The 17,711-nt window shown below is 34.1% G+C and overlaps 3 protein-coding genes across 7 annotated transcripts in view; 1 reads left to right on the top strand and 2 right to left on the bottom strand.

Moving 5' to 3' along the window:
* The window catches only part of LOC139428861 (zinc finger protein GLIS2 homolog), a 47,044-nt gene that overhangs the window by 18,351 nt on the left and 10,982 nt on the right, over nt 1-17,711 (bottom strand). For 3 of the 5 annotated variants that reach the window (XM_023064952.2, XM_023064950.2, XM_023064953.2), the window contains exons 1-2: nt 17,436-17,525; nt 63-290 (exon numbers count right to left, since the gene is read on the bottom strand). The gene's annotated coding sequence lies outside the window, so the exon portion shown is untranslated. Of the gene's footprint in view, nt 1-62; nt 291-5,220; nt 5,308-17,435; nt 17,526-17,711 lie in introns of those variants that run through there. The other 2 variants (XM_023064951.2, XM_071195397.1) reach the window with 2 other exon arrangements.
* On the top strand, nt 4,472-17,128 carry LOC111429126 (sodium/potassium-transporting ATPase subunit alpha-like). Its single transcript, XM_023064943.2, has 8 exons — nt 4,472-4,652; nt 4,703-5,025; nt 5,193-6,197; nt 10,921-11,557; nt 15,869-16,141; nt 16,248-16,493; nt 16,541-16,847; nt 16,900-17,128. Exons 1-8 carry the CDS (start codon nt 4,550-4,552, stop codon nt 17,009-17,011), a joined length of 3,006 nt encoding a protein of 1,001 aa, XP_022920711.2. The 5' UTR covers nt 4,472-4,549; the 3' UTR covers nt 17,012-17,128.
* On the bottom strand, nt 17,104-17,639 carry LOC111429130 (RNA polymerase I subunit RpI12). The gene is made up of 2 exons (XM_023064954.2): nt 17,436-17,639; nt 17,104-17,383 (listed from the first exon to the last, which is right to left on the bottom strand). The coding sequence occupies exons 1-2, from the start codon at nt 17,578-17,580 to the stop codon at nt 17,130-17,132; spliced, it is 399 nt and encodes a 132-aa protein (XP_022920722.1). The 5' UTR covers nt 17,581-17,639; the 3' UTR covers nt 17,104-17,129.

The raw sequence follows: 17,711 nt of genomic DNA, 5'->3' as shown, positions 1-17,711 counted from the left end.
CCCCATACAAAGAGGTGCGGCGGCAAAGAAGACGAAGGAAAAGAAAAACGAAAGCGGCTCACCTATCATCCTTTTACGGTTGTTGTGTCTTCGTCTAGTCCCCCTTTGGGAAGCGAAGGTGGTAGCAGCGAGGCCCCCAGCAACGCAAAGAGGTGGGAAGAAGAAGGTGTCTTCCTAGAGGCCCTCCTACCTCGGCGGTTTTGCTTTAAATTTACCTTTGAGTCGTTTTTTTTCTTCGACCGGAATTAAATAGAACGGATGAGATCATGGGGGAGATGATTTCTTTCATCCTATAAAAAAATACGATTTTATTTATAAATGCATTTGTAATAATGTTGTAAACAAAAAAGTTAGGTTATATAAATTGACGTTTGACAATTCAAACAAATTTTAGGGGTTAAAATAATACCAACCTAAATTATTATAAAATTAAATTAGATAAAAAATTTAATTAATCATTTTTACCAAAAAAAGCTTTTGTAGAATCAAAATTAATTTTTAATTAAAATTAATGTTCTTAACTCAATGTAATGACAACCAATTTTATTTATAAATGCACTTATGATAATGTAACCAAAAAAAGTTAGGTTATGATTTTCTAAAAATAATTAAAAAGCTTACCGAATGAGATTATCATAAATAAATGAATGATAAATGATCAGAAATGAACAACCAACTTGAAAATTATTATTATAATGTATTTAATTAATTGTGAATTGACGTTTGACAATTCAAATAAAATTTTAGGGGTTAAAATGATACCAACCTAAATTATTATAAAACTGCTGGAATGTGACATCCATGAAAAATAAGGATGACGAAGTGCTGCTGGGGGTAAAAAGACATAACATGGATATATTTGCAGTCTCAGAAAGCAAAAAGAAAGGCATGGAGAACACAAAATATGGCGAGTACATCTGTATTTATAACGGAAAAGATAAGAATGAAAAAACAGCATCTGGTGTCGGATTATTCTTGCACGAGAGGGTCCAAGATAACATCGACGACAGAAAATATCTCTCTGATAGAATACTTTGGGTGACCATCAGCTTCTAGAAGTCTAAACTCACGCAGCTGGTAAGCGTTTATGACCAGGATAATAGCAATCCGAAAGATGAAATAGATCAATTCTACCAGAACCTTCAGGCGGTACTAAATGACATCTCAAAACAAGATGAGGTGATCATACTAGGAGATCTTAATGCCCGCCTGAATTGGAGACAGTGTCCTGGTATAAAAAATAGAATGGAATGGAGGAGGAAACTTTAGCACTAAAGAGCTGCACGTACTCTTTAACAAAACCTGAACCTTTGAACCTGTTAAGAAAATCATAGATTGCAGGAGGATATCAACCGAATGGAAAGAAACTGTGACCATTCCAGTGTCTAAGAAAGGAAGTAAAAAAGACCTAGCAAACTATCGGGCAATCACGCTATTAGGTTCAGTGCTAAAACTGAACACATCCTGGAAGAAGAAATTCTCATGGGTTAAACAAAGAACAACAAAGCTTTAGGAAGAACAGGTTGTGGAAAAATCTATAGAATACAACAAAACAGCATATCTTACGAATATTTTTGACCTTATAGCACTTCCAGACGTAGTGAGCCTCCTCAACACGAAAAATGTGCACCCAGATATAAAAAACATTATAGTCGAGTTAAATATGGACAATCGAAACCAAATACACGTGAAGGCAGAAAGACACGAAGAATATCTATGCAGACAGGAATAAAACAAGTCGATAGCTTAAGACCTACCCTTTTCAGTCTGATTATGGACGAACTAATATCTGAAGTAAAGAAGGTTGGAAAAATATACACATTGGAAAACAAAAAACTAAAGATAATCTGCTAAGCAGACGATGCCGTTTTGATCTCAGATGACGAGGAAAACCTGCAAAGAATGCTCTTTCAATTTGTAAAAACAGCTACCACACGACAATATCGGTAGCAAAGTCTGAAGCACTATCCATATCGAAAGAGCAAACTGGAGATATATGATAAACCGGTGGAACAGGTCATGAGTTTTAAATATCTCGGCGTCAGCATCACAAATAGCAGAGGCCTTCGCGAGAATGTCAAGGCTCAGACAACCAAAGCAGCCTTAATGTCGGGGTATTTGTGAGATATAATATGAATATAACAAGAATCATTCGAACAGCAGAGAAGAGGACCGTACGATCCATAGTGGGCTACACCCTGAGGGACAATAAGAGAAGCGAACACATCAGAACTTTGCGGTGTCCAAGATATACTAAGATGGTCCCGAACCAAACATCGCCGCATGGAGGAACCATGTTAAGTGGATGGAACAGACCAAGATCAAACAGACTTCCTAGATGCCCGCCTACAAGGTGGTATGAAAGCAGAAATTCATCATCCCACCCACGTCTCCAGATTATACAGTACAAGGCAAAGGCCTTAAAAAGAGGAAGAAGAAGACAAACATTTAAGAATTTATTTTAACTTGATAAAGTATAGTAAACTATTAATACGGGGAAGGCAGTGTCTGTTATAGCCAAAAGAATGATTTTAATGCACACAAATTCGGGCAGCTACCTATTTATGCCAAGGACGGTAGCATCTAAGAGGACTACTACAGCCTTGAAACAGGTGCACAGCTCGAAGGCCCGCTCGTGATGTCACGCATGGATAGGCAACCATTATTTCACACGTTCAATTAGGAAATACTTAACAACTAAAACTAAAGCTAACACTGGCACTAGAACTGATACTGAGTTAGTTCTACTTTTAGTTCAATTAAAATATACAACAATCTATTGCTGAATAATAATTAATACTAGAATTAACACTACACCTAGAACTAGAAAGTTTCGGGCCTTTAGAGGGTTTTAGAGACGTACGACTAAACCCAAATGTTTCTAGTTCTAGGTCTAATGTTAGTTCTAGTGATGTGTAAAACTAGAACTAACACTATACCACACCTAGAACTAGAATAATTCGAGTTTAACCGTCTTTAGTTTTACACTATCACTAGAACTAACACAAGACTTAGAATTAGAATCATTCGGGTTAAGTCGCACGTCTCTAAAGACAGCTAAACCCGAATAATTCTAATTCTAGGTCTTGTGTTAGTTCTAGTGATAGTATAAAACTAGAACTAACACTATACCTAAAACTAGAATCATTCGGGTTTAGCCGTCTTTAGAGACGTGCTGCTAAACCCAAATGCTTCTAGTTCTAGGTCTAATGTTAGTTCTAGTGACAGTGCAAGTGTAAAACTAGAACTAACACTATGCCACACCTAGAACTAGAATCATTCGGGTTTAGCTGTCTTTAGAGACGTGCGACTAAGCCCGAATGATTCTAATTCTAAGTCTTGTGTTAGTTCTTGTGATAGAGTAAAACTAGAACTAACACTATACCTAAAACTAGAACTAACACTACACCTAAAACTACAATCATTCGGGTTTAGCCGTCTTTAGAGATGTACGGCTAAACCCAAATGTTTCTAGTTCTAGGTCTAATGTTAGTTCTAGTGATAGTGCAAGTGTAAAACTAGAACTAACACTATGCCACACCTAGAACTAGAATCATTCGGGTTTAGCTGTCTTTAGAGACGTGCGACTAAGCCCGAATGATTCTAATTCTAAGTCTTGTGTTAGTTCTTGTGATAGAGTAAAACTAGAACTAACACTATACCTAAAACTAGAACTAACACTACACCTAAAACTACAATCATTCGGGTTTAGCCGTCTTTAGAGATGTACGGCTAAACCCAAATGTTTCTAGTTCTAGGTCTAATGTTAGTTCTAGTGATAGTGCAAGTGTAAAACTAGAACTAACACTATGCCACACCTAGAACTAGAATCATTCCGGTTTAGCTGTCTTCAGAGACGTGGGGCTAAATCTGAATGATTCTAGTTCTAGGTCTAGTGTTAGTTCTAGTTTTAATTATTATTCAGCGCTAGATTGTTGTATATATTTATTGAATGAAAAGTAGGGCTTAGCCGTGCGTTTCTTAAGACGGAAACTCAGAGTTATTATAAGGACGTCACCTTTTCCAAGCAAAACTTTTCCTTTGCAAAACTACCCAATAAATAATACTATTAAGCTATGTTGCATTTTATGTGGGATAGTGCAAGTGCATTCGTAACTATGGTTATTGCATTTATATATTGCGAATTATATGAAAATCCCGATATAAATAATTTATCAAATATTAATAAACATAAATAATTATTAAAATCTTTATAACTGTCAAATTTGCGACAGTTGGCAACGTTAACAGAGAATTTAGTTACATCATGTTTTGAAATCAAATCTTGTGTCACATAATAAAGTTTTAACAAATCCTTTTATTTTTGTTAATTTTTATTCGTTATCTCAATGATTTAAAATCCTTTTTTCTCTCTTTTTCTTCATACATAGTTATAAATTATAAATTGACGTTTGATAATACCAACCCACTAAACGTTTAATAAAATTTTTAACTGTCAATGTAATGACAAAAAAGATTTTAAATCCTTTTATTTTTTTTATTTTTTATTCCTAATCTAAATAATTTAAATCCTTTTTTAGGTGTTAACATGAAAAGAAGAGCCCGCGTACACAGCCGACGACAATTAAGTCGATTACGACTCGAAAGATTTAAAAGGGAAGTTGTTTCGGATTCGCATAGCATAACAATAGGTTTTTATTAAAACATAAAAATAAATTAAAGTTTATTTATCACGTTATAGATGAATTATGCGCTCGATTGAGTACAAACGTCGAATCTGGACTAACGGAAGCTAAAGCGAAGGAATTATTGAGTCAAAATGGCTTAAACGAACTCACCCCGACATCAAAAACGCCGGAATACATCAAATTTATTAAAACATTAACTGGAGGATTTTCGTTTTTGCTTTGGGTCGGATCTGGACTTTGTTTTTTATCGTGTTTAATCGAATATTTTTCGAAAGGAATTTTGGATACTGATAATTTAACGTTGGGGTGCGTTTTGGTTGTTATTATCGTTTTAACTGGTTGTTTTATGTTTTATCAAGAACATAAAAGTTCGATGGTGAGTGAAATTAATTACTTTCATTAATACAGCGTGTTAATTAATAATTAATTAACGTACACGTCATCATTGCAAATATGCAACCAATATCACATGATGCGTATTAAGATATATTCAGTGTGATATTGGTTGCATACTACGTTTAATTTTAAGTTTTTTAATTTTAGGTAATGGAATCGTTTTCGAAAATGTTACCTTTATCGACGAATGTAGTCCGAGAAGGCAAATTAAATCACATCCAAGCGAAGCTTTTGGTAATAGGAGATGTTGTTGAGTTAAAATTTGGGGATAGAATCCCAGCTGATGTTAGAATAATAACGAGTCATAGCTTCAAAGTTGATAATTCCCCGATTTCCGGAGAATGCGAACCTCTTCTTCGAAGCCCAGATTGCACGAGTAGTCATTTTCAAGAGTCGAAAAATGTGGCACTTTTTTCAACAAACGCCGTTGAAGGAACAGCGCGTGGAATCGTTGTTGCAACTGGAGATGACACCGTAATGGGGCACATCGCTGGTTTAACAGCGCGATTAGAACCGAATATCACACCAATTTCGTTGGAACTAAAAAAATTTATGCGATTAGTCACCGTTTGGGCTTGTTCAATCGGAATCATATTCGGGATCATTTGTGCCATAATCGGATACAGTTGGATTGAATCCACAATGTTTTTAATCGGAATAATCGTAGCAAACGTCCCAGAAGGGTTATTATCAACGGTCACCGTCTCATTATCAGTAACGGCGAAACGAATGGCAGCGAAAAATTGCTTAATAAAAACTTTACCGACCGTTGAAACTTTAGGTTCAACCTCAGTTATTTGCTCGGACAAAACCGGAACTTTAACTCAAAACAAAATGACCGTGTGCCATTTATGGTATAAAGGACAAATTCAAATGGCCGATTTAACGGTTGAACAAAACGAGGCAAAGCGATACTTTCACGATGCAGAATTTAAAATGTTAATTAGATGCGCAACTTTGTGCAACATGGCCGAATTTGATAAACAGGAAGTTTCAAAACCGATTATGGAAAGATTGGTGATTGGGGATGCTTCAGAAGCGGCGATTTTAAAGTTTGTCGAGATGACCAAGTGTTATGGGGAACCTTCAATGTATCGGAGGTTACATCCTAAATTAATCGAAATGCCTTTTTGTTCATCAAATAAATTTCAGGTAAATTAAAATACAAATTAATTTGACCGGGTTATACATCACTTGACTAAGCGACATTTTAACGTTTTTAAAGATTTTTATGCTGTGTTATAGGTAAAAGTGTAACTTATCTTAGAAAAAGTGCAGAATACTGAAAGACCTAAAATAGTATTTGTTTTAAAGGATAAAGCTAAGCGTCAATCACGTTATACGATTTGCATCATACGTCCTAAGAACCGACTTAGATATACCAAGAAATTCTACTATAGAAAAAAATAGATGAATCTATAACTTCGGACCAGTGTTGTTTTCATGTTTCATATTTTTATTGTACTAAAACTAGAACTAACACTAGATCTAGAACTAGTAAGTTTATTATCTGGTGTGGTTTTTCGTTTTCTACCACTTCCTGCCCTCCTCTTATTTCTTCCAGTTTGTGTAAAACTTTCTACCACTCTTTTAATAGTGGAGCGATCAACCCATCCTCAAGAAGAGCAACAGGTTTATTGCAATTTTCAACACTTAAAACCATGGTACTAATCTTCTGTACAAAAAAATCACTGTTCAACTGTCATTAGAATAACAATGAAGAAGGCCACCTCATTAAAAAGTAACGTATCTTAAGTAAATTGTTAGTGACAAATTCATTTCGCTCTTAAAAATGAACGAATGCACTTAGAGATATGAACCAAAAAACAAAATGTAAGGAAGGAATGGTTCTTAACAAAAATTATATTTTGAAACAATTTATACACTAAATTATTCCACAGGGTGTTTTAAAATTGGGATCCTAGAACGACGTTTCAATTAACCCTGTATACCGACTAAATGACTAACATTTAACAAAAGGCTGGATATTGAACATGAAATTAGACATTTTTATCTACAGTTTGCTGAATCATGAAAATTGAAAGAAAAATGAAAAAGTTATCACGTTTCAAACTTTACCAACTATTAGCTTGTTGCGGTTTTTTGCACCTGAGTGTAGAAAAATTCGGGTTTAGTCGTGAAAAAAACTTTCAGTTGTCAATGTTAACTTTAATTTTATTATTATATTCGTAATCTTCATAAAAAATACTTTAAAATGAGTCCAAACTCGACATATTTAACGTTAATATTAATGGCGATACAATCATTTCCGGTTTGAAACGTCAACGTCAATTTTGACATATTTGTTATTTTCATTAAAAAAACTTTAAAATGAGTCCAGTTTGTGTAAAACTTTCTACCACTCTTTTAATAGTGGAGCGATCAACCCATCCTCAAGAAGAGCAACAGGTTTATTGCAATTTTCAACACTTAAAACCATGGTACTAATCTTCTGTACAAAAAAATCACTGTTCAACTGTCATTAGAATAACAATGAAGAAGGCCACCTCATTAAAAAGTAACGTATCTTAAGTAAATTGTTAGTGACAAATTCATTTCGCTCTTAAAAATGAACGAATGCACTTAGAGATATGAACCAAAAAACAAAATGTAAGGAAGGAATGGTTCTTAACAAAAATTATATTTTGAAACAATTTATACACTAAATTATTCCACAGGGTGTTTTAAAATTGGGATCCTAGAACGACGTTTCAATTAACCCTGTATACCTATTAACCCTATATCTTCATAAAAAATACTTTAAAATGAGTCCAAACTCGACATATTTAACGTTAATATTAATGGCGATACAATCATTTCCGGTTTGAAACGTCAACGTCAATTTTGACATATTTGTTATTTTCATTAAAAAAACTTTAAAATGAGTCCAAAGATGACGCACTTATCTCAAAAAACAAAAAAATTTGAATAAAAACCATTAAACCCGAAGTTAGCAACAATAAAGATACCAATTTAATTTTTATATTAATACCAACCTCAATTTTTGATTTTTTTTTAATTATATTTTGTTTTTGTGACAAATATTAAGACATTTTATAAAAATTAAGAATATGTCAAAATGACATTGACATTTCAAATCGGAAGTTGCTTATATCTCGAAAAGTATTGGAATTAAACGTATCATGTTTGGGCTCATTTTAAAGTATTTTTCACGACGATTACATTTCTAACCGGAAGTTGACCATAACTTCCTTAATATTGAAGATAAATATGTCGTATTTGTACTCATTTTAAAGGATTTTTAATGAAAATTACAAATATGGTAAAATTGAGGTTGACATTTTAAACCTGAAGTTAGTTATCATATAATAGAAGTTTTATAACTGAAGTTAGTCACTTTTCAGCACATTCTTTTCATTTTTAACGTGTTTTTTGGGTCATTTCACATTGATTAAAAAAAACGTCAAGTTTTAAGCCACATGATGATTCTTGAATTTTTCCCAAGTTTCTTAATATTTCTTTTATTAAAAAAGAGCGTTCTTAAATTTTAACCTGTAAACTTGTAACACTTCGTGTAAGAACTGCTTCAATTCAACAATCAAAAATGTCAAAAATCTACGTTAACATCCTAAACAGGTTATGCAGAATCAAAATATCATGGGTAGAACGAAAATATGGTGTGTAGACACGTTAGATATCTACACACTCGTCTACACACCATAAAAACCGATAATGTCATCGTTAGAGGCGAAATTTTGATAAAAAATAATGTTGTGTGAAGATGCAAAAGAACTATATGATGTGCAGAAGCAAAATGTAAAAAGATATTATTTCTAGATGAAAACGTCATGCTGAGAAGCTAAATCTTTTGGACAGAAAAAAAAGTCATGTTTAGAAGCAAAGTATGATTGCTAAAAACTTCAAGTAAAGACAACCTGATAGAAAAACATTTCTAAGAATCGAAAGACATTTGGTTTTAGAAAATTTAAGGTTTTATGACAAAATAACAAAGTTTTAAAGAAATAACTTTTGTGAACACCATGTACAGCATTGATCCCGTTGTTCGATATTTCCAATAGTGATCTTAAACGATTTTTTATGGTAACTTTGCACTGTTTGCCAAATTTAGTCTTTCTAAGACAAACCATATTGAAAATATTTAAGAAAATGTTTGAAAATTTCTTAACTTTGAAGGCCCATATCTTAATCATCATCTTCATGATATCTTCGTCATTTATAGGTTTAAATCAAAAAATTTTATACGAATCATCATCATTTTCACTCTAGTATTTGTGATTAAAATTATGCCACGACTTACAGAAACATCTGTATAATGGCCACTAGGATCTAAAATTAATATTTACAAGATATAATAAGTAAAACAGGTTTTAAATATTCTGCCTCGGCCGCAAGCGACCTCGGCTGCGATTATATGCCAAGATCGTGAAGAATTGTCTTTGATGAGTGTGATATATGATGGCGAAGATTGTCAAAAATTAATATTTACAAGATATAATAAGTAAAACAGGTTTCAAATATTCTGCCTCGGCCGCAAGCGACTTCGGCTGCGATTATATGTCAAGATCATGAAGAATTGTCTTTGATGAGTGTGATATATGATGGGGAAGATTGTCAAAAATTAATATTTACAAGATATAATAAGTAAAACAGGTTTCAAATATTCCACCTCGGCCGCAAGCGACCTCGGCTGCGATTATATGCCAAGATCATGAAGAATTGTCTTTGATGAGTGTGATATATGATGGGGAAGATTGTCAAAAATTAATATTTACAAGATATAATAAGTAAAACACGTTTCAAATATTCTGCCTCGGCCGCAAGCGACCTCGGCTACCATTATATGCCAAGATGGTGAAGGATTGTCTTTGATGAGTGTGATATACGATGACCAAGACTGTCTAAAATTAATATTTACAAGATATAATAAGTAAAACAGGTTTCAAATATTCTGCCTCGGCCGCAAGCGACTTCGGCTGCGATTATATGTCAAGATCATGAAGAATTGTCTTTGATGAGTGTGATATATGATGGGGAAGATTGTCAAAAATTAATATTTACAAGATATAATAAGTAAAACAGGTTTCAAATATTCCACCTCGGCCGCAAGCGACCTCGGCTGCGATTATATGCCAAGATCATGAAGAATTGTCTTTGATGAGTGTGATATATGATGGGGAAGATTGTCAAAAATTAATATTTACAAGATATAATAAGTAAAACACGTTTCAAATATTCTGCCTCGGCCGCAAGCGACCTCGGCTACCATTATATGCCAAGATGGTGAAGGATTGTCTTTGATGAGTGTGATATACGATGACCAAGACTGTCTAAAATTAATATTTACAAGATATAATAAGTAAAACACGTTTCAAATATTCTGCCTCGGCCGCAAGCGACCTCGGCTACCATTATATACCAAGGTGGTGAAGGATTGTCTTTGATGAGTGTGATATACGATGGCCAAGATTGTCTAAAATTAATATTTACAAGCTATAATAAGTAAAACAGGTTTCAAATATTCTGCCTCGGCCGCAAGCGACCTCGGCTACCATTATATACCAAGATCGTGAGGGATTGTAACCAGTTGAAAAGTACAAAATCAAACTCTAGATAATTTTCTTCAAAACTTTTTACACGAAACATCATTTTGACTCAGTATTGGTGATTAAATTTATGGCACGACTTACAGAAACACCCTGTATAATCGTACAATGACTGACCAAGCGGATTCTGTGATAAAAATAGATAGGCACCAAATAATTTGCAATAGTTTGAGCCTGATAATTCTGAGAAGTCATATTTTTAGTTTTTCTCAACATTGTTCAATTTTCGCTTAGTCAAGTAATGCATAACACGGTCCAATTATAATTAATTAATTAATTTTAAATTTTAGTTAAGCGTCCATTTATTTGAAGCGATGCATTGTATATTAGTAATGAAAGGAGCCCCGGAACAAATTCTCGATCGTTGCGAAACGATTTTTTGGAACAACGAAACTAAAACGATCGATAAGAAATTTCGAAGAATCTGCGAATCGGCTGTAATGACGTTGGCGGCTCAAGGGGAGCGAGTTCTTGGTTTCGCCGATTTGGAATTAACCACAATAACCAGCACTTACGATTTTACTTTAGACCCCGAACCGAATTTTCCAATAACCGGGTTGCGATTTCTCGGATTTATATCGCTTTTTGATCCGCCTCGGCCGCAGGTGCCCGAGGCGGTGCATAAATGTCGAACGGCTGGGATAAGAATTTTGATGGTAACTGGCGATCATCCGATTACGGCGAAATCAATAGCGAAGGACGTTGGGATTATTACGAAAAATAATATTTTTGAAATGAAGAGTATCGATGAGTTGAAAGCGAAGAATTTTGATCGAGCCGTTATTGTTACTGGGAATTTATTGAGGGAATTAAATTCGAGTCATTTGGATACTTTGATTTGTAATTATCGGGAAATTGTTTTTGCTAGGACTTCGCCGATACAGAAGTTGCAAATTGTTGAAAGTTGTCAAAGATTAGGCCATATAGGTAATGAAATACAGTAATACTTGGACTTCGAATATAACGGACAAAATATTTTTAAGTCGTACTATTAATATTATAGCCATGCTGAGGCAGCTATGCTGCCTCAGCAGTAGTTCTAGTACTTAAAATTAAGTAAAATGACTGTTAATAGAATTGCATTACTTAGAAGCCGGCCATGCTACTGCCAAGGCTAAGATTCTAGCACTTAAAATAATGTAACACTTTTTATAAAACAAATGCATCACATAGAAGCCGAGACAACTATGCTGCCGAGGCAGTGGTTCTAGCATTTAAAATAATGTAAGACTTCTTATAATACAAATGCATCACATAGAAGCCGAGGCAGTGGTTCTAGCATTTAAAATAATGTAAGACTTTTTATAATACAAATGCATTACATAGAAGCCGAGGCAGCTATGCTGCCGAGGCAGTGGTTCTAGCATTTAAAATAATGTAAGACTTCTTATAATACAAATGCATCACATAGAAGCCGAGGCAGCTATGCTGCCGAGGCAGTGGTTCTAGCATTTAAAATAATGTAAGACCTCTTATAATACAAATGCATCACATAGAAGCCGAGTCAGCTATGCTGCCGAGGCAGTGGTTCTAGCATTTAAAATAATGTAGGACTTCTTATAATACAAATGCATCGCATAGAAGCTGAGGCAGTGGTTCTAGTACTTCAAATTAAGTAAAACTTCTGTTAATACAAATGCATCGCATAGAAGCCGAGGGAGTGGTTCTAGTACTTAAAATTAAGTAAAACTTCTTTTAATACAAATGCATCACATAGAAGCCGAGGTAGCCATGCTGCCGAGGCAGTGGATCTAGTACTTAAAATAAAGTAAAACTTCTTTTAACCCGTTTATTCCCACAGTTCCAATAACGGAACACCACCGTTTTACTCCCCTTCACGCTTTTTGTTAGTCACAACGTGCTTTAGCAAGCAACAACAACGCTTTGAGCCTTTTTTTGATGATAGTATTATATCATTTTTTGGCAGAAATGACGACGTTATATGCACTATATGGTAAAATTAATTTCCAAGTTTCCAATGAAGAAATAAAGTGTTTTTTGGCCATACTACTATTATCTGTTTATTGTGTTGATCCTAGATGTAGAATGTGTTGAGAGCTATGAACCGAATCTTGCAATATTGCAGTAGTGAATGAGAAGAAATAGATTAGACACTGTGCAGATAATGTAGGAATGCCAAAAAAAATTATTTCTAGCGGAGACTATCCAATGCTAATCCGAGGACATTTTGGAGGTTTTCTTTAGGACCGGTTGAGTCTCCTTCTGTTCGAGCTGCTTGCGTTTGACCCTTCTCTGCTCATTAGTGGTGAGACTAAGATGACTACTATTACTGAAATTCTTGCCTTATCTAAATCCTCCTCTTTCTCTTTTGTCCTGGTCACAGCGTCAAAAGTCCGCGATGCCTTGAATCACTTGAGGAACTTCTTCTCCCTATATTGGATATTGTTTTTACTCCTATTACTCACATTTTTAACTTCTTTGAAGGATCCTCATTCCCTTCAATCTGGAAGGTTGCTCATGTTGTCCCTCTACCTAAATCCAAGAGTCCCTCAAGTTTAAATGATTTTCGCCCAATTTCCATTTTATCTGTTCTATCCAAAGCTCTCGAGCGCCTTGTTTACCTACAAGTTTAAGAGCATTTGCAAGAATTTAACTTGCACAACGAGTTTCAATCGGGTTTTCGTAAAGGTCATAGCACGACAACAGCGCTTATTAAGATTACAGATTATATTAGGTATGCATGCGACAAACGTGTTACCATCCTTGATTTCAGCAAGACGTTCTGATTTTCCCCCATATAGATTAAGGTGACACGACATATCCTGATCTTTTGGTAACACTCCGAAACAAACTGCAAAGACTTGTGCTTATGTTCCCGACCCACAATACCGAGATTTACCATAAATCGTTTACTGTGCAGGCGATAACCCTTTGGAATAGTCTGCTTACTGAGATCCGTAATATTCCTCACTTTGTGACATTTAAAAACCATCTAAAACGTCATTTATTTGCTCTCCAAGTATCTTCACGTTTTGTTTAATTTGTATTTTTTGTTTCTTATTATGGCAATAAATTTATTTATTATTATTATTAATAACTCATCCTGTATATAATCTAGAGTGCGTATGCTGTTGTCCCCACCACGCCAAAAATGAATTCCTAAAGGTCGCCATGTTAGATATACCAACTTAGCGGGAAATTTGAAATTCTTATATACAGGGTGGTTCAGTTTTTAATCGGAAAACTATATTAGGACGTAGTACTTGCCAAAATATCACAAGTTTTTTATATAAACGTAGGGTCGCAACTCGTTTGTTTTCGAGTTATGAGCTGTCAAAGTTGAGCCAACAATTTACATTTTGTTTTGTATTTCGGCTGTAAGTAAACCGTAGAATTTGAAATTTAGTACGTATTTAACATAAAAAAAATGGGTTGTAAAGCAGTATTCTTTAGTGGTACTTTTTTGTCTCTACCTGAACTATAGCTAAGTTCAGGTCGGTAAATCCAACATGTCTGACTTTCTGATTACCCCATCACATACGCACTCTAGATTATATATAAGACCTCAATAGTTCTAGTACTTAAAAAAAGGCAAAGTTTAGTTTAAAGACATTATATTTTATAATATGCCAATTGTTTGATTGAGTTGATTCAAATTCTTGTTGATAGTCTAAATTCGTTTTTAAGAGTACATTCATAAGTTTGTTGCGTTTCTTCTTTCATGAAGATAGGAGTTAATTGTTGCTGAAGCGTACAATATCATTATTCCTTATTTTGTATCGAACAATACTCTCATTTTTTTTATAGCTCGAATGACGCGTACTGCTGAAGGTGTTGATATTTATGTTAGGGATGGATACGGTTTTGGGGGGTGGTAATGGATGCAAGGATATTGTGATGATGGTGAGGGTGATATACAGACAAAATACTGAGCATCAAGGATACCCTCTCTCTTGTTCTTCTAACAGAGAATTTGATCGGTTTGGGTGATTTTAATATTGATCTTTTGGATCTCTTAGGACCATACCGTAGTTGATACTTGTCCTTTATTGAATCCTTTGGTCTGTGTAACGTAATTGAGGCTGCGACCACGGTTGCGTCAACTTCTGCCTCGCTTATTGATCATATAATTGTAACTTCTCATACTCGAGTGCTGGACGCAGCTGTGGTGTCTGTTTATAACGTTGCGGGCCATGCGATAGTTTGTATAGAGTTAGGCTTCGCAGGTGGGCTTAACTCTGAGCCACGATCTATTAGCTTCAAAGATGTTAAACATTTTGAGATCATATACCTTGAAAATATTGATTACAAGATGTACTTGTTCATTTCATTTTGTCCTTATTTTATGCCCCCTTTAGGACTTAGGGTTATCTTAGCAAGGAAAAATTTTCGTCCTTGGATAACTGATAACATTAAACTCTTGATGAAGCTCAGAGATGATGCTTACTCAAAATTATGAGTATATGTTGAATACCAGAAGTAGGCGGGAATTATGGGGTAGTTTCAGAAAAATGAGTATTTTAAATACAAGTCAGTGTTCTATTCCTGAAGGTCTTGTTGGTGTCGATGTTTTGAATCATTTCTTTTTGTCCTCTCAGAAGAACTCGCAGTCCTCATAGAACAGTCCACCATAGAACCATATCACGCAATACCTTCGTTTTTTTTGAACATTACATAATGAATCGCAGACAGAGAGTATCTTTTGATGGTGAGTGATCTTAGGTTCAATTCTCCACTTAAGTTATACTAGTAATCTTTTTGGTATGTTGCATCACTGCGATATGCATATGTATGCCGATGATACTCAGCTTCTTTTTTCATTTGTGCCTACTTAAGTGTATATTGCTCAGAATTATATTAATTATGATTTAGACAAATTGATTCATCCTGCTTCGATATTAGCTTCAATATTAATCAGAATAAATGTATGGGCGATTGTTCCTAAAAGTTCTTCTAGTGCCAAAAAGGTTTTCTCGGATATTGCTGCGTACACACTGTTATTAACTATCTCTAAAAACAATAACAATTTAAAAACATGACAAATCTACCGCAAACTATAAATTATAACGCTAACTATTGATTATGATTAGATTAAAAAACAATGACGATTCCTTTGATAAGATCTAAACCACAAATCAATAAACTATTTATAAACAATAGTACATTTTAACCAAACAAAAAAATTAGGGTATTTTTTTTTCGGTAAAATTTGCGTTGGTAACATTAATTTAACCCAACAACACAATTTCTTTTTGATTTTAATCATTCTTTTAACAGTTGCTGTAACTGGCGATGGAGTAAACGATTCGCCGGCATTAAAAAAGGCGGATATAGGAATAGCGATGGGAATAGCCGGGACGGAAGTCTCCAAACAATCCGCCGACATGATTCTTTTAGACGATAACTTCGCGTCGTTAATAATCGGCGTCGAAGAGGGTCGAAAAATTTTCGATAATTTAAAAAAATCGATCGCTTACACTTTATCCTCGAATATACCCGAAGTAACACCCTTTTTGGCTTTTATCATTTTCGGAATACCACTTCCTTTAGGTAAATAAACTAACTTATTTTAAATTAAAATTTGACAACGTGTCATTTCACAAGATGTCAACACTACCAACTTAAATCAAAATAAAAATTAAATTATTTTTTTTAGGTGTTTTAGCTGTATTATGCATAGATGTTCTTACAGATATGTTACCAGCTATAAGTTTGGCTTATGAAGATGCTGAGTCGGATATAATGAGTAGACCGCCGAGAAATCCAAAAACAGATAGCTTAGTTTGTGGAAAATTATATTTTTTTTCGTACGGTCATATTGGGCTAATCGAAAGTTTAGCTGGATTTTTTGTATATTTCATGATTATGGCCGAATATGGGTTTTTACCATCAAGATTAATTGGTAAAACTACACAATATATTATCTTATAGTACAATTTATTAATTTAGGCTTAAGAACTGAATGGGATTCTATTTATGTAAACGATTTAAAAGATTCTTTTGATCAAGAATGGACGTATAAAGAACGAAAATATCTCCAATACACTTGTTACACCGCATTTCTAATAGCCATAGTTGTTACTCAATGGGCTGATGCCATTATTTGCAAAACGAGAAGAAATTCGATTTTAAAACAAGGTTTATTTTCGAACTGGATGTTAATTTTAAGCATTTTTATCGAAACCCTTATTGCTTGTGCTTTGTCTTACACACCAGGAACGATTTATTTGAAATTTGCACCCGTTAAATTAAGATGGTACATTTAAAATTAATTTGGTTAATTTTTACACTTTAATTTTCACTTTTAGGTGGCTTTATGCTTTCCCATTTGCGGTAATTATTATTTTATTCGATGAATATAGGAAATGGCAAATACGAAGTCATCCTCATGGTTATTGGGCGAGAGAAACTTATTATTAAATTTAATTAATTTAAATAAAAACCAACGCCATCTTTTGGGTTAAATTATGTCGGTAAAGTAGAACAAGGATAAAATTCAATATAACCTCAAATAAATTTCGTCCCAAATTTTATTAATTTAAGAATTTTCACTTTCTTTATGTTTACATTTCGTACATGTATAAAAAACGGTTTGCCCTTCATCCGCTGATCTTAATTGAAGCGTAGCATAAGACATTTTATCATTACCACATTTTACACATTTACGATCTACGATAGGACCTTCATCAGCGTTTTCAACTTGCTTTTGTCGCATCTTTTCGTCGTGATTTTTTGTCAAAGCCTCAACGGAATTAAAATGAATCGTGTATTGCACTTTGCTATCTTTAAAAACTACAACAATTTAACCTAAGAAAAAATGTAACGCGATTAACACGCGACTTACCTTCAATCGGCATCTCTTGACCGCACAAATAACATTTTACATCACCTTTATCACTCACCGGAGGTAAAATTGTACCGCAATCCGGACAAAAACCCGGTTTACAAATAAAAATTGGGGTTATTTCGTGTGATTGTTGTTTCGACATTTTGAGGTTATGTTTTAAAAGTGATGCCAACTGTCAATTATTAATTATTAAAATAAAAGTATTTTATAATTATAAATTTTACTCATAAATTTGATTAATGTTTAGTTAACGAAACTCAAAACGTTTTATTT

This window comes from Onthophagus taurus, chromosome 3 (genome assembly GCF_036711975.1).
Source record: "Onthophagus taurus isolate NC chromosome 3, IU_Otau_3.0, whole genome shotgun sequence".
Taxonomy (NCBI): Eukaryota; Metazoa; Arthropoda; class Insecta; order Coleoptera; family Scarabaeidae; genus Onthophagus; species Onthophagus taurus.
Note: the sequence above shows the minus strand (reverse complement) of the source record. Positions and strands in the feature narration are given on the sequence as shown.

What these genes read in the sequence shown, in the direction of transcription:
- LOC111429126 (XM_023064943.2), top strand. Translation starts at nt 4,550, where the DNA reads ATGAAAAGAAGAGCCCGCGTACACAGCCGACGACAATTAAGTCGATTA. An exon ending in CGGAATACCACTTCCTTTAG is followed by an intron (nt 16,142 to 16,247) that starts GTAAATAAACTA and finishes TATTTTTTTTAG; the next exon opens with GTGTTTTAGCTGTATTATGC. An exon ending in TTTACCATCAAGATTAATTG is followed by an intron (nt 16,494 to 16,540) that starts GTAAAACTACAC and finishes TTATTAATTTAG; the next exon opens with GCTTAAGAACTGAATGGGAT.
- LOC111429130 (XM_023064954.2), bottom strand. Translation starts at nt 17,580, where the DNA reads ATGTCGAAACAACAATCACACGAAATAACCCCAATTTTTATTTGTAAA. An exon ending in TCAAGAGATGCCGATTGAAG is followed by an intron (nt 17,384 to 17,435) that starts GTAAGTCGCGTG and finishes AAATTGTTGTAG; the next exon opens with TTTTTAAAGATAGCAAAGTG.